The sequence below is a fragment of the Acomys minous genome (assembly GCF_964271855.1).
Source record: "Acomys minous genome assembly, chromosome: 12".
NCBI classification, from domain to species: domain Eukaryota; kingdom Metazoa; phylum Chordata; class Mammalia; order Rodentia; family Muridae; genus Acomys; species Acomys minous.
The window spans coordinates 46,326,555-46,344,082 of NC_140493.1; the positions used below are offsets into that span (position 1 = coordinate 46,326,555).

A 17,528-nucleotide genomic window follows, 5' to 3' on the forward strand; every position below is an offset into this window, starting at 1 on the left:
CATAATAAACCAGTGTCAGTAATAGTCAAAATAGTAAAAAAAATCCTATGTCCATGGACATCATGGGTAAATGAATGGATAAATTAGAAAGTAGAGTGATATTTATTGTGCTTTTGGATTTTTGTTTTCTTTAAAGGTTCTTGATGTTACAGATTTTCTGTCCATCTCTGAATAAATGTCTGTCCAAATCCTTATTTTTAAAATTAGATTGCCTTTTAAAATTCTTCATCTATTCATGATACAAGTCCTTTATCACATATGTGACTTGCGATTTTTTTTTCTAATTTTGTGGTTTGTTTCATACTTTATTAATGGGTTGCTTTGATAAAGTCTGGTTTGTTTGGTTTTTTTTTTTGTCACTTTTTTAAAAAATGTGTTTTTAGTATCCTTTATAGGAAAGACTGCCTAATCCATGGCCAAAGATTTATCCCTAAGATTTCTTCTAAGTCTTTTATGGTTCTGTTATCAACTTTGAGCTATTTTGCATAAGATTACATATGACTTAGGGGTTCAAAATTTGCCTATATTATTCATATGTTTCATTATTACTTATTGAATATACTCTGTCTCCCTTGTACTTGGCTATGAAACCAGAATTTGTCTTTCCCTCCTTAGCCTATTTCCGAATTGATTCTTCTCACTGTATTCGTTTCCTTCTGTCCTAAACATAGTTTTTAAGTAAATGATGGAAAATAGCATGCTGTGATAATGAAAGTAAAATAGTGAAGTTTTTATCTTTCACATTTTCAATCTTTATGATGAAGGTTTAATTTATTCACCCTATATGAATATTTTATATTCCTACACATAGTTTACTAAAAACAACCAGAAAGAATCACGTGATTTCTTTGGTTTAGACATTGTCTTAGTTACTGTTCTAGTGATGTGAAGAGACACCTTGACTAAGCACCTTATAAAAGAAAGCATTTAATTGGGGCTTACTTACAGTTGTAGAGGCTAGTTCATGATCATAGTAGGCAGCAAACAGGCATGACCATGGAGCAGTAGCTGAGAGCTTTACATCCTTGATCCACAGGCAAAGAGTGAAAGGGACTGATCTGGCCTGGGCTTTTGAAAGCTCAAAGCCCACCCCAAGTTACACACCTCCTCCAACAAGGCCACCCACCTAATCTTTCCTGACCTGTTCTACTAACTGAGGACTAAGCTTTTTAACACAAGAGCCTGTGAGGCCATCCTCATTCAGATCACCACAGGTGCAATTTCAGAAACAGGAAGACGTAATATAGGTCTTGACTCCCACTGTGGATCTGAGTCTGTGTTGCATTATTTACGTAGAGCCTTGTAGCTGAGGCAAGTTAGTTATGCTATGTCTCTGTTTCTTATCTGTGAAATGAAAACAGTAGTTCCAGTCTGATATCTGTGTGTGTGTGAACCTCCTGGAGCAGGGCATAGTATTATTAACTATGATTATAGTAAATTGTTATGAAAGCTCAAATGTGTAACTGTGTAATTCATTCAAAATTTCTATCATGATTTTTGTCCTTTTATCTCAAGGGCAAATAATGGATATTTCCAAATGCAGTTAGGTGATAAGATGGCTTAGTTGTAGGCTTTATAGCTCTTAAAGGCTTCTGTTTCCTTCACAATTTGATAAGGAAGTTTAGAGAAGATGGCTTAATAGCTGGGCGTAGTGTGAATGGGATGAATGCACATTCCCAGCAGTTTTTTTCACTTGTAGCCAGCAATGCCATTAGCATTACTTCAGTGAGTCATTTAGGCAAAAGACCAGAGCCCTCGTAACCCACCTATAGTGAACGTATTAATCAGATGCTGTATTATCTTGGTCAGCTTTTCAGATCTATTTGCTGAAAGTCTAATTTACTTTTGTAGTGGTGCTAAGTACCTTCTGTCATCAAATATAATGTATGTTGATTTATTGTGTTCAGTATTTATTCATGGTACTTGTATATTTTATTCTAACTTGTGACTGTACCTGTTTATGCTGATGATCCAGTATGACAATAATAGACAAAATTTACGTAGGTTCTCTTTGTGTCAGAAATTGTGCTGGGGGAAAAAAGACATGAAGCTGGAAGTGGGTGGAGGAGAGTAGGAGTGCAGCTGGGAGGAATGAGTGGTGAATATGATTAAAATGCATCCAATTCACATGTAACACTCTAAAAGAATTAATAACATATATTAAACACTTTAAGTTTAAAAAGTGTTATATCGGAAAGTTCTTATTCTTACTCCGTTTTTGTTGTAAATAGCTTCAAAATTAAAAAAGTATAGAATAGTATACTAAATTATGCCTACATATACACTGGTTCAAAAATGTTTAAAGTTTTTATAAAGTAGTAATAGATACACTTGAATCATTTCTAATATGAAATCAGAATTGATCCAAAGCCCACAACTTTTTGAGCTCTGTAATAGGGTTGTCAGATTAAAGCGTCTCCATGGCAAAGTTGAACAAATATCCCATGCATTCTATGCAAATGTTCTGAGATCTGAAACATTTCGTGTTCCAAAGCCGAATAAGGGATGTGTGTCATATAATAACTTTGTGAGCAGGCCTGGAGAGATGGGCCAGTGGTTATGGACATCCTGCACAAGCATGAGGACTGAAGTTCAAATCCTCCCCAGAGCCCACAGTACGAACCTGGTATAGTCTCATATACTTGTAATCCCAGCACTGTATTGGGCTGTAACAGGAGGATCTCCCTGTGGCTTGTTGGCCACCATCCTCAGTCCAGATTCAATCAAAGATCCTGTCTGCAGAAAATAAAGCCGAGTGTGATAAAACACAACATAGGTATCCTCCTCTGGCCTCCACACACACACATGAGTACATGTACATATACTCACATACACAAACATACAAAAGAACCATAACACAGCTTATTAAAAATATAGTACTGATTAAAAATATATCAGTACTGTGCAACTAGGTTCAATTTTATTTTGTTTGTTCTTTTTGGGAAATAACATGGTGTATACTAGGCTTTTCAAATCTATTATATAATGTAGTTCAAAATTAGAAATGCTATTCCTGTTTTATGTGTGAGGAATCACAGTTAAATAATTTGTCAGTAGAGAAAAAGAACATTGTACCTGTAGAAAGATTCAGTCCCAGGCCTTACTCCAGGGCTTGTGTTTATAGAGCTTGTGCTATAAGAGTACCCCTCAGCTTGTGTAGATTGCTTTCATGTTATTATTTGGTTGACCCTTGCCACTGTTTCAAGCCTCATCCCTCATCCTATTAATTAAAAAAAATATATATTGTTGAAAGATATCCAGAGGGAATAGTCAATGAAAGTAGCCATTACAGTAAAGCATTGGCCCTCAACCAGGACACACCTCCTCCCTGTCTCTCCTCCCATGTATGACAAGTGTCTGAAGACATTTTGGTTTGTTGTACAATGGAGACTGAAGTGTAGATATAATCCAGGAGGTGGGAATACTGCCCAGCATCCTGCAGTCCCTGGAGAAGGGCCTGCGGCAAAAGCTTTATCCAGCCCCCAATTTATCAGCATTTAGAATAGTAAACATCGAACCCCTACTCTGATCTACCCAATGGACAGGACATTCTCCACAGTTATGTGGAAAGTGGGGACTGACTCTGACATGAACTCTGGTGCTCCATATTTGACCACCTCCCCTTGGTGGGGAGGCCTGGGGGCACTCAAAGAAAGAATAAGCAGACTACCAAGATGAGACTTGATAGCCTATGACCATAGAGTGGGGGAGGAGGCTCCCCTCGGTCATAGACCTAAGGGAGGGGGGAATAGGGTGAAAGAGAGAAGGAGGGAGAAATGGGAGGATACAAGTGATGGGATGGCAATTGAGTTGTAATCTTAATAAATTAATAATAAAAAAAAAAGAACGAGATACCCTGCATCTAAAGGATCGCATGCTACTACTTTCTATTTTAAATATTATATTTTTCCATTTTAGGATTTTTTTTTGGTATGGTGTATAGGTGTGGAGGTGTATGCATCTGTGAATTCATTTTCATGCCCATGCATATGCATGTGGAGGACAGAGCTGGACATATGTGTATTCCTCTATTGTCCTCCACCCCATTTACGAAGTTAGCACAATGGAACTTCTGGTTTGAAATATCAGAACTTCTAGGAACTGGAAGGGTTCCTCTGGAGTGACCTCATATTTTATATTCAGCGCTTTATGCACAAGGCCAGTAGAAACTGCCTGCCATAAAGTTACTTAGATTATCCTTCTATTTATAACTTTTAAGAAATAACAAAAGAATGAAGGTTTATCTCCTGACAGTTTTACCTCATATTTAAGGAAGGTCTTAGTGTCTGCTTTTGTTTTGTTTCTAGTTCTTAGCTTCTATTTTAAAAGTGGTATGTTTATTATAACAAATTTGAAAAATGCAAAAAAAAAAAAAAAAGAAAGTATAAAAGTAAATGCCTTAGAGAAGATTATCCAGGTTTCAAGGCTCTACTAATTTAGAAAGATGTATCATTGGTTTTCTGAAAGTTCATTGTTACAGAATTCCTTTTGTACATACGCAGTATTTGGTGTTCCTTGTGCTCCATTTGCTTATTTTGGATGTTGCTTGTTAGTGTAATATGTAAGGAGGGTAAATGTGTTTATTCACTTTTAAAAGGTGACACATTTTGTTTGTATTGTTATTTTTTGTCTTTTAGTTTGTCAAATTTGCAAATATTGAAGAAGATACACCGTCCTATCATAGACGTTATGACTTCTTTGTATCTCGATTCAGTGCCATGTGTCATTCCTGTCATAGTGATCCAGAAATACGAACTGAGTATGTACTGTTTTACTTCATGACTTAAGTAATTTGTAGAAGAATTTACTCAATATTGTGCGTCTATAATTCATAATGATTATCAAAAGGCATGAAAGATGCTCATGAAGCGGTTTTCCATTGTTGTTAGAACATACAGCATTCAACTGATTTCCCATGATGAGAGTGGTTGAAATTCAGAATCCTTACCATTGCCTAGAATGACCCATCATCCTATGGTTCTCCCCTGCCTGTTTCAGTATCTGTCATCCTGTGAATTTTTTCATACTTTCTTTCTAGCTCAGTCACATAGATCTTCTTGCTGTCTCCTGAACACTCTGGGCATGTTCCTCTAGGCAATTCCTAGAGACTCCTGACTCACCTGTGTTCAGGTTTTTTCCTCCTTTTACTCAAGGTTCTCCCCTGGGTGGACTTAAATTACTAAACCTCAATCCTCCCATCCTACTTCTAGTTACTGCTTATCTTTTCATTTTTATTCTAAGTTTTTGGGTTTTTGTTTGTTTGTTTTTGTTTGTTTTTTATTGGTACAAGACCTTCCTATGTCCTCATCCTGGACACTCTGGAACTTGCGATGTAAACCAGGCTGGCCATAAACTCTTAGAGATCCTCTTATCTCTGCCTCCTGAGTGCTGGGATTAAAGGTGTACACCACTACCCCAAACCCCACCTCTACCCCCTTTCTTTCTTTATCTTATGAGAGGGCGGGCAGGAGGGAGGGACCTTTGTTCCGAATACTGCTCTATTACTGAGCACTTTGACTAGTGTCAAAAGGCTTAAGTCAAAAGTTAAAGTCAAAATGGTGCTGATAAATGATACTAGTTTGAACACAGCTGGTAATCTAACTTTGAGAAATATTATGGGATGCTGGTAATAGAGTCACTGTATTTTCTCTAAAGTGGGCAGAGTTTTCAGAACTTTAACCAGGAGTTTGCAGACCCCTAGCCTATACACATGGTGAAAGCTAGCCTGTGAGTTATAGGTCCTTGAAGAAGGGAAGCTGAGGAGAGAATTAACAGTCATTTTCTCATGTTTGACTTGCCTGATTATAATTTCTCCTCATTATAATCCAGGCCATTTATCACTCGAGGATGCCTTAGACAGAGTGATACCATAATGACGTATACCTCCTGGCCACCTCATCACTACTAAAATTGAATTTCCTAAGGGACTTTTAAAATGAGTGTTTTAAATCATATTTTCATAAGATGTGTTTGAGAAATTCAAACATGAGATTACTTTATATTTAGCTATTTATTGCCCCCTAGTGGAAAATCTTATCTTTTAGCCAGACTTAACAATTTTTCTATTTTTAATATCAACATAAAAATAATGTACATAAAATGCTAGTAAATTAATTTAAAATTTTTATATATGTGTACTGTATGTACATATTTTCCCCTCACTCTCCTCCCTCCAACCTTTTCTATCCTTCCTCAAATTTATGGCCTCTTTTTCTTTAATTAAGGTTGTTTTATATTTACGTGTATGTGTGTGTGTGTGCGTGTGTGTGTGTGTGTGTGTGTGTGTGTGTGTGTGTGTGTATAAATATAACTAGCTGAGTCCATTTAATGTTGTTTATATGTATGTTTTTAGGGCTAGCAAATTAGGTAGGGAACTCATTCTTTCTCTCTCAGCCATCATTAATTGGATGTAGCTTTTTATCTAAGGGTGGGGTCCTGTATAATGCCCCTCATTCACACTGGCATGCTAACTGCTTTTGTCATTGGTTAGGTCTTCTTTAGGCAGCTGTATGTTTGTGGTTCCATGGGTCTAGCTTCCCTGTGTCCTATAGGAGACACACCTGCTTCATCTGTCTCCTACCATCTTTGTACCTGTCTCTGTGATGGTCATTAAGCCTTGTGTATTGGAGTTATGTTTTTCATGTGTTAAAAATTTTTATATGCAGATGAAAGTGTTATAATACTTTTTCCTACTTCTGGATCTTCCCAATATGTAAGTTTCAGAGGTTCCAAATTGCCAGTTTTTCGTTTGAGTCACTGTGAAACAAATGAGTAAATTAAAATGCTTGAAGATACAAGTTGTATTTTTTTTCTACTGTTCTTTAAGTAAAAATCTATTTAGTTTTCTACAGGCTATTTACATTTCCTTTTTTTTTTTTTAAATCCTTTTACATTTTAGTAAAACCCAGTCATATAGAACTTTCAGACTTTGGCAGTAGGAGATGAGTTTAGAAACTATTATCCCCGTCCCCACTTTAATTTCTTTCTCAAAAACAAATAAAAACACCAAACAACAACAATCCCCCTAACCAAGAAAAAAAATCAAAACAACAACAACAAAAATCCCCACCAACTGTAACCAAATATAAACACACGCACACACACACACACAAACTTTGTGGAGTTCATTATATGTTGCTCATCTACTCCAGGATATGAAGGCTGTCCTGGAAAGTTTGATATATGCAGTGTCGCTCTATTGGAGAAAACTGGTTTTCTCAGATTTTTCCCAGCACGTATAAATGATAGTTCAGTTGTTAATTTTACTCTAGTGGCAAAGATTTTATTCATCCATTCATCTATTCATTCATTTAGAAATATATAACAAAAAATATATAAAACCAAAACTATCATACTGAAGTTGTACAAAAGAAATCAACAGAAGGAAAGGAGCCCAAGAGAAGGCACAAGAATCAGAGACCACTCATTTACATAATCCAGAATCCCATGAAAACACTAAACCAGAAGCCATAATGTATAGGGTTGCCTCAGTCTCTGTGAGTTCATGTGAGCTTTGCTCAGTTAATTTAGATGCACTTCTTTTGTTTCTATGCTCCATCCACTGTGGCTCTTACCTCTTCCTACTTCTTCTGAGGGCTTCCCTGAGCTATGGGGGGAGGGATTTGATGGAGACATCTCATTTAGGGCTAAGTATTCCAGGGACTTTCACTCTTTACATAATATCTGACTGTGTGTCTCTATATCCGTTCCCATCTGCTACATGAGAAACTTTCCCTGATGATGGTTAAACAAGGCACTGACCTGTGAATATAGCAGAATATAATTAGGAATCATTTTTTCCACCAAGTTCTTTCTTTCTTTTAGATCAGTATTATTTGTTTTTATCCAAGGTGATTGAACTCACTAGTCTTAGGTTCTTGGTCACCCAAGCAGTCTTGGGTATGGGTTCCATCTCAGGGAGTGGCCCTTAGGTCAATGAGTTTATTGGTTGGTTACTTCCACTACCTTTGTGCCACCGCTGCCCTACAGATCTTACAGAAGCTGCACTAAAGGGTTTGTGGCTGTATTAAGGCTTTCCTGAAGTATTTCTTTACAGAAGTAGTTGACACTTGTAAAGTCTAATTCTCCAAGAATGTCCAGCTATAAGGGTCATCATTATAGTGACCAACACACTGCAACATCAACGCTTGCTCATTGTTTCTTGTGAGGCAGTTCTTGTTCAGATGTATTACTCAACTGTTTACAGCACTTTTAAGCTTACATGATACAAGTGTTCAAATTTACTCATGAGGAAAGGAAACTGTTTTGGGCAGGAAGACTATTAGATGCTAGATGTATAGCTGAGGTGGCTCTGTGTGGTCACCAGTTTGCCCCCAGTGCCTTACAACAGGTCACCGCCATCTGCTGCTCCACTTAGGCTACTGTCCTCTGTATGACCTTGTGCTTGTCTTCCTCCCCAGGGAATAGCATCAGGTATGGATAGCAAGACACTCTTTATAGTGGTGTTGGTTTGCCATTGTTTGACCAGTATTTTATAAGAAGCCTGTATAGACAGAGCTTTGAAATAGGCAGGATTTCTCTTAAATCTTCCTGTTCAGTGTCTTATTCCTGGCACTACACCTCCCCCACTTCTCCCTATCCGCTACTCTTGAATGCCTCAGTATATCCCCGTAGGGTTGTAAAGTTTTATCACTCCCTTCTCAACATTTTCTGTTCTTTAAACATATTTATGCTTTCTAGAAGATAGTGTTAGGTGAGCTGAACAGAACTGCAGTTGGTGATCGTTTCAGATGGTGGACAAAAAGGAAGGGATGGAGAGTAGGACACAGGAGGCAATTTAAGGAGAGGAAATACCTTGTAAGAGGAATGGGCTGCTAGGCTAACTCTACTTGAGACTTTGTCCTTCTGCCGTTTGTGAATATCTAGTCACTTCTCTTTCTTGAACCTGCAGTTTTCTTCTTTTCCCAAGGAAAATGAAGATGACTGTGCGGAAATTAGGGCTTATGAATTGTGATATGAGATTAGCGTAGCACTGACAAACTACAAGTCCTGGTGCTTGTCTGTAGACACTGCTTCTAAGTGAAGCAGCTCCTTCTGAGAGGCGAGGGGCTCTTGGGCACAATGGGTAGAGTGTGCAGAAGCACAGTGCTCACCAGGAGCAGTGAGCTCTTCACTCTGCTCTGAGGCTCCTCAGTAGCTTATTAACATCATGTTAGGAGAAGCTACACCTTTGATTGCTTTTTTTTTTATTAACCAACAACACATGTTGTAGATATCTCTGTAGTTTATAGCCTTTAAACTTTACTGATTTATAAAGATGGTGGTTAAAGCCTCTTTTGAATTTTTCTCTTTGTCCACCTTAGAGTTTTGAGATTTTAATTTCTTACATGTATTATATGTAATTTAAAAACATGTTATGCGTGAGAGAACAGTATTGACATATAGTCTCTTAGGTAGACAAACATAGTTGTTTAAATACCTGTTTTCATGGATCTTTTTCCCCCATCTTTGTAGGATTCGTATTGCTGGAATAAGAGGTATTCAAGGTGTGGTTCGCAAAACAGTTAATGACGAACTTCGGGCCACCATTTGGGAACCACAGCATATGGACAAGATCGTCCCGTCCCTTCTGTTTAACATGCAGAAGATAGAGGAGGTTGACAGGTATTGTAAAAAGATACTAATTATGGGGCTGGAGAGAGGGCCAGCATTTAAGAGGACATACTATTCTTGCCAAGGACCTGAGCTGTTCTAAGTACCCACTTTGAGCAACTTACAATTGCCTATAACTGCAGCCCCAGGGGGAATCCATTGCCCTCCATGGGAACCTGCATTTATGTGCACAGACGCATTCATGCACAGACATTTACCCAAAATTAAAAATAAAAATCTCTTTTTAAAATATACTTTAAGCTGTATTGCCTTGTATATGTGTTTATGTACTTGCTAGGATAAGAATATTTGGTTTCTATCATTATAATTTGTGGTAGCCTTATAAAGTTAAGTGAGTTTAAATATACAAACCTTCCCAGAAATTTATTAATCTTTAATAATCATATTGAGTTGTTAGTCACAGGTTCTTATTAATATACTTAGGACTTCACTCTCTGTTAGAATGCATTTAACTTTTGCGTTGGTGAGATAGATCACAGGATAAAGGTGCTTGCCACCAAAGCTGATGATCTGAGTTCAGTCCCTGCGTGCACACATTAGAGGGAATAAACTGACTCCCACGAGTTGTCTTCTGACTTCCACACTCGTGCTGTGGCATGTACACAGACACACACAAGCACACTACATCAGTAAATGTAGTAACAAGTTTTTAAACGAGCATACACATTACCATTTTACTTTTTAGTACTCCTTAAAGTTGTAACCATGAGGAACAGAAATTATAACAACTTCTGTTCCTCCTTAGAGATCCACTATGCTTTCTCATAGGGAGTTAAAACTAACCAAAATACTACTACTACCATCACCACCACCACCACCACCAACGACAACAACAACAACAACAACAACAGTAATAATAGCAACTATTATTCTTTCCTTTTTTAATTAATTTATTCTTGTTACATCTCAATGGTTATCCCATGCCTTGTATCCTCCCATTCTTCCCTCCCTCCCATTTTCCCCTTACTCCCCTCCCCTATGACTGTTCCTGAGGGGGATTACCTCCCCCTGTATATGCTCATAGGGTATCAAGTCTCTTCTTGGTAACCTGCTGTCCTTCCTCTGAGTGCCACCAGGTCTCCCCCTCCAGGGGACATGGTCAAAGGTGAGGCACCAGAGTATGTGAGAAAGTCATATCCCACTCTCCACTCAACTGTGGAGAATGTTCTGCCCATTGGCTAGATCTGGGTAGGGGTTTAAAGTTTTATGGCCTGTATTGTCCTTGGCTGGTGCCTTAGTTTGAGCGGGACCCCTGGGCCCAAATCTGCCTATCATAATGTTCTACTTGAAGGCTTCTAGGACCCTCTGGATCCTTCTACTTTAGCAACTATTATTCATTGCATCTTTTTTTATTGAAACTAACTTTGCGGGGGCGGGGGGGAGGTTCAAGACAGGGTTTCTCTATGTAGCTTTGGCTGTACTGGTTTAGCTTTGTAGATTAGGCTGGTCTCAAACTCTCGAGATCTACCTGCCCCTGCCGCCGCAAGTGCAAGGATTGAAAATAAAAATTTTACACAATATATTCTGTCCACAGTTTATTCTCCTTATCTTCTCTCCATTCATATGACTCTATGCTTTCTTTCTCTCTTTATAAAACAAACAAGTAAATTAAAAACAAACAAGCAAACCAGAAGAAAACAAAGAAGCATTAGAAACATATATACACATGGAGACACAAATGCAATATCAGAAACCATAATATATAAACAGAGACTAGTAGAGACCAGTAAGGTAAAACAATACCCCAACAAAATATTATGAACCCCCCCCAAAAAAAATCTCCAAAAGTACTACCGAGTTTATTTTGTATTGGCATCTACTGATAGGCATGGGGCCTACCCTTAAGTGTGGTTTTTATAGTTTTTCCCTGATGAGCAGTTGGAGAGATAGCTTCTGGGTTGGGGTAGGAACTTCTGTTCACTTCCAGGCTCAGTTCCCTGAGCCCTCGGGAGGGTTTTGATGACACATCCCATTTAGGACTACGTGTTTCATGGTCTCTCATTATCAGTACATTGTCCAGTTGTGGGTCTCTGTATTGACCCCATCTACTTGAGGAAGGAGCTTTTCTGACAATACCAGGGAGAAACACTGATTTTTTTTCCAACTTAAAGCTGGACACGCTTGGTTTCTCATCAATATCCAAGATATTTGGAATGAAATAGTGGTTTGGGGTATATGCTGGTTTTCTTTTTACCCCCACAGTGTTTAGGTGCCCTTGGCATTCTGGGTGTTATCCCCGACATTTTGTTGCCTGTGCAGAATGGCTACTCAGCAGGTGAAGCTGAGTCATCCAGTGTGGGCTATGGCTTGATTCTTGCACTTGGGAGGGGAAGAGTCTGGAATTGATTTTATAAGGATTCTATCTTAGAGGTACAATAACATTTGCGTATAACTTTTATGATTCTATGCACAGCATCAAAATTGACTTAGAAATGAGGTGCAGCTGATAATTCTGTGCTAACACAGATGGAATAATATGTTTTACAGCTAATGCCAACTGCAGGAAGGATTGATGCCTATGTCCCGGATGTGACTATTTCTAGCTCTGTGATCCTCCCTAAATGTGTGAAATGATGTATTTTAGAATCGTCTATATTTTTCCTGTTTTTAATGCTGCAGCTAAGGCTCAAGATTTACCATCTGAAATATTTACTATATAAAGATCCCTAGCCAGTTGGGGGCCTATTTTCCAATGAGATCTGATGTTATGAATAAGATAGAGGAAACAAGTTGACAACCACTTGCAAATAAAATTTTCCTTTCCTCTAAGAAAGTCTCACTGTGGACAAACCACCCTTAAGAGTAGGTCCATGTCCAGCAGTAGACGCCAGCAGAAAGTAAGCTCAGTGACATCTTTGTAGCTTCCTTATCTCATGTTATGTAAGAGTTCATCCCTTTTTATAAAATTGTGTGTGTGTGTGTGTGTGTGTGTGTGTGTGTGTGTGTGTGTGTGTGTATTAGATATATTCTTCTCATGTTCTACCCTACAGGTCCTTTGCATATGTTTCATGGCTCCAGTTTAGTGATTTATTCTTTTTTGGAGGGGGATTCCTGAGTGTGCAGTCTGTTTCTTGTGCCCTTTCCTTCTGTTTGTTTCTTTTCTCCAATTGCTATGTGCTGATTTTTGTTTTATTATATTTGATTTGTTACTTTCTATTAGAAGCCTTTTTTCTAAGAATAGACAGAAAAGAGGTGGATCCCGATGGAAGGAGTACAGGGAGAGGAAACCATAATCAGTATATTATGTGAGGGAAAAAAACCCCTATTTTCAATAAAAAAAAAAAAGATATATGAGACAGAGACTATGGATACCAGATCATAAATTGTATCCTTCTGGTGTAATCCAAGTACCACAGATGGATATTTTTTAAATTGTTGTTGTAATAAATACATTGCAAAAAAGCGTAAAATAATGTCTCAGGATATGGACAAAACAAATCCTTTCTACTGAAAATGTCTGTAGGTGCAGCTATTTTCATTGGTTTAATTTTTTTCATTTTTAATACTTGGGTTATATCTGATTTTTCAGTTCTTCTTATTTGTTCCCAGTTATAGTCATACAGGAGAGAGCTGAAGATGTTTTCTCTGACCTGTGCTCGCAAAGATCTGTACTCGTACGAATGTTGAGACAAGTGAGCAAGTAGCGAGCTCTTGAATTTTGTTGTTGCTTTGTTTTTTGTGACAGGGTTTCACTTACTATGTAGCTCTGGCTGGCCTGACATTCCTTATGTAGAGCAAGCTGACCTTTGAACTCACAGGGATCCCCTTGTTTCTGATTGAGTACTACCAGACCTAGTCTCTGAGTGTTCTACTGGCATAAAGAACATCGTGCTTGAAGCAAGTTACCAGCTATGTGAAAAATTATAATATGCTAAGTTCATAAATGTTAGAATTAAACTGTAACGTTATTTGGGAATAAAACAAAAAAAATTTTAAAACATTTCTGAGAAGTAAAGTGTATTCTGTTTACCCTTTAGAATTAAAATTAAAATTCTTGCATTGGCCTTTTTTATTTATCTTTCAGTCGCCTAGGCCCACCTTCTTCCCCCTCTGCAGCTGAGAAAGAAGAGAACCCTGCGGTGCTGGCTGAGAGCTGTTTCAGAGAACTGCTGGGCCGAGCAACTTTTGGGAATATGAATAATGCTGTTAGGCCAGTTTTTGCGTGAGTACTTGCTAATTTCCTAGTTATCTGTGACTTTGCTATATATTAATTGTATAACTTTCTTATGGAGGACCAATACTTTATTAATTTTTGTTACTTGTACAGGTCACATTGTGAAGGCCCCATTGGCTCTTATATGTTTGTTTTTTTTCTTTTAGTATAAAGTGTAGTATTATTAAAAATAATATCATGTATATCACTTACCATGCATATCTCTTTAAATGCCATGAAATGCAACTACTCCTGTGCTTAAGGATAGAAACCTGTGTCTGTAACCCCCTTTCACTGCTGAGACCCCATCTGGCTTAAACCTTTACAGTCCTGCACATACTGCTGCCACAGTCTCTTTGAGTTCATCGATCTGGAAAACCTGGTTTCCGTGTGTCTGGAAGACAGTTCTTTTTCAAGGCATCCACATTTCTAGCTCTTGAAAGTCTTCCTGCTTACCTTTCTGCATAGCTCCCTGAGCCTTGAGGAGAGTAGTTTGCTGAAGACATCCTGTTTAGGACTGAGTGCTCTAAAGTCTGCGCATTTTCTAGCTGTGGGTCTCTGTGTTCATTCCCATCTACTTTAAGAGGAAGTTTCTCTGATGTGGGTTGAGTAAGACACTGATCTATGAGTGTAGCAGTATGGTGTTAGCAGTCATTTTATTGCTATGTTCCTTTATCAGAATAATAGTAGTAACTTTTTCCTTAGGCCCATGACCTATCTAATTTCAGGTCCTTGGCAGTGTCAGGTATGAATTCCATCTCATAGCGTGGGTCTTAAATCCAGTCAAAAAATTGATGGTCACTCCCGTAATGTTTGTGCCTCTATTGTAGTAGTATATCTTGCAGGTAGCTTCCTGCTACACATCTCAGGGTTTATAGCTTGCTGATAATGATGGTTACCTTTCTGCTCTGATAATGTGTAGAGGACCTTGAATGCTAGTCAGTAGTAAAGACGCTCCCAGCTATGCACCAGCTTAGCTTCTCCATGTTTAATAACGAAAGTGGTGCCTTCATCAATAGGGCCTTGTCTTACATTGTTATAAGGTATTTAATTGGTTAGCTGGATGCTTAAAACTGTCTACTACAAGTAAATTACTGTATAATTTGGGTATATATAAAGAATAACACAAGGTAGATGAGGGACATGCACAATAATTATACATTATGGAAAAAGTCACAAAGTGATCTGTCATTTAAAATCAGAAAATCCATAGTTAATAAGAATTTGGAGTAGTATTTCTTGAATTAGATGTAGGTAAATATAAAAAACTGCTTTGGTAGTATTATGTGTAAAGTACATTTTGATTCAACATTAAAGTTGACTTTTTATTTCTATTATTATTTGATCTATAAAGAAAATAAAAGATTCCCAAAGAATTTGAAACACCACATTTTCAATCAATGGCGAGCACAGGATAGCTAGTGTGCTGGATGCAGTTGATAGGATTAGTGTGAAATGAGAAGAGATTCCACAAGGGAAATCTCAGCATTTTAAGTCTTTAGATGATTGTTAATCGATTATTGTCAATTAATTAATTAAGTCTTTAAGTGATTATTGGCGATTGTAGCTAAAAGTTGTAAAATGGCCAGACTTTCCCTTTGAAAATATTAATGAGCTAGCATTGAAGCAGGTCACTGTTTTAGTTGGTTATAGGAATAATGCCCTTTACAAGGTTTCAGGCCTGTGACTCATGGACACCATGGAATTGTTGAAATTGACACTTAAACACCCTTTGTCTTGGATTGTTTAGATTGGTTTTCTCTTTTGAACCCCTCAGCCAGTTCAGTGTGTAGCCCTGCGTTTCCTTCTTTGTGTGTCAGTTGACCCCTCAGTCAGTGACTCTACTTTGGAAAGGCTGCGTAAGTAATAACTTGTGTATATAAATCTTGGAGAGTGGTTCTCAAATTTTAGTATTGCTCATGGATGCTGGAATGAGTGTCATATCGTAGGCACTCAAACTAAACTCCAAAAAGCAGTATCTACTCAAATGTCCTTGACTTTCTTTCTTTCTCTTTCTTTCTTTCTTTCGTTTTCTTTCTTTCTTTCTTCGTTCATTCATTCATTCATCTCTCAAGTATTACATCCAGACCGCAGTTTTCCCCTCGTTCCTCTCTTCCTCATCCCTTCCCCAACCTCTCTTTTCTTCTAGATCCACTCCTTCTCTCTTTCCCTTCAAAAAAGAGCAGGCCTCCCAGGGATATCAATGGAACATGCATAACATGTTACAATAAGACGAGGCTCAAACCCTCATATCAAGGCTGGACGAGACAACCCAGTAGTAGGCAAAGGGTCCCAAGAGCAGGCAAAAGAGCTAGAGACAGCACTCCTTCCCACGAGAACACCAAGCTACATAACCATAACATATATACAGAGGACCTAACTCAGATCCATATCGGATTCTTCTGTGAGCTCTTCTGAGCCCTGGCTAGTTAATCCTGTGGTTCATGTTCTTGTGGTATCCTGTACCCTTCTGACTCTTAGAATCCTTCCTCCTCCTTTTCTGTGAGGTTCTCCAAACTCCACCAATGTTTGACTGTGGGTCTCTGCAGCTGTTCACATCAGTTGCTGAATGACTTCTCGGATGACAGTTGGGCTAGGCTCCAGTTTATGAGTATAGCAGAATATCATTAAGAATCATTTCATTGACTGTTCGAGTTGTGCGTGTTTGGTTCTATTTTAGGTCTCTGGGCTATCCAGCCTCTGGTTCCCAGCCCTTCAGGCAGTATCTTACATGGACTCCTTCTTGGGGCATAGGTTTCAAGTTGGATCTGTTATTGGTTGGCTGCTCCCACAAGTTCTATATCACCAATACCCCAGGACATCTTTCAGGCAGGGCAAATTTTAGGTTGATGGTTTTGTGGCTGGGTTGATTTCCCAGTTCCCCCACTGAAGTCAGACTGGTTACAGGAGATGTCCGGTTCAGATTTCGTATCCCCTATTACTATCATTCCAGGGAGTTTCCATCGCACTGGGTTTCCTCATTGCCCCTGAAATTTGTAGAAAGACTTGGTTCTTACAGCTTTGTGAATTCAGAATCCAGACAAAGGTGAAGTTTGACAGTGTCTTTCTACAGAAGACACACCCCTGTCATTTTTTGTTTTGTTTTGTTTTGTTTTGTTTTGTTGTTTTTGGTTTGTTTAAAGTTTGCTTGTTTGTTTATCTGGGGGAATCCTGTCTTCTAGGATCCCAAGCAGTGCAGGGAACTCTAGTATGATCTGACAGCCTGTTTCACAAGTGCTTCCTAAATTTATCTGTGACTTTATACATCTGAAACTCTTGACATGATAGTGGTGAGCATGAGATGGAATGACATATACCATGTGCCTCTTGTGAAGTATTTTTCTTTCTTACTGCTTCATCTAAATAGTCTAGTATTTGTTACTACTGTATGACCAAGCTCAGCAGTTAGAAATGAGTATCATAGTGCTGAAAGTGGAACCCTTAGTTTTCTTTTAGATAGTTTTCTGGTTTTTAATTTTGTTGAAGGTTTTAAAGTAAGGTTAAAACCAAGAGTTCTTAATTTCTAATTGTTATCTACAGGCATTTAGATCATCACAAGCTGTGGGATCCTAATGAGTTTGCAGTTCACTGCTTTAAGATTATAATGTATTCTATTCAGGTAAGGTTTAATTAACTGTTGATAAATAAGTAATGATCATTCTGTGTGGATGAGCATACCATCGAACAGGTGGAAAATTAGCATGTAAAGCATGGCTTTTGTTTTGTTGGCTTTTTGAGACAC

At 38.2% G+C, this 17,528-nt stretch overlaps 1 protein-coding gene across 3 annotated transcripts in view; it reads left to right on the forward strand.

Annotated features, from left to right (window-relative positions):
- Positions 1-17,528, forward strand: part of EFR3A (EFR3 homolog A) — an 85,960-nt gene that overhangs the window by 36,555 nt on the left and 31,877 nt on the right. For all 3 annotated transcript variants that reach the window (XM_084750708.1, XM_084750709.1, XM_084750710.1), the window contains 4 exons: positions 4,638-4,759; positions 9,475-9,624; positions 13,658-13,795; positions 17,327-17,405. In XM_084750708.1, coding sequence (XP_084606834.1) covers positions 4,638-4,759; positions 9,475-9,624; positions 13,658-13,795; positions 17,327-17,405 — 489 coding nt within the window. The remainder of the gene's footprint in view (positions 1-4,637; positions 4,760-9,474; positions 9,625-13,657; positions 13,796-17,326; positions 17,406-17,528) is intronic.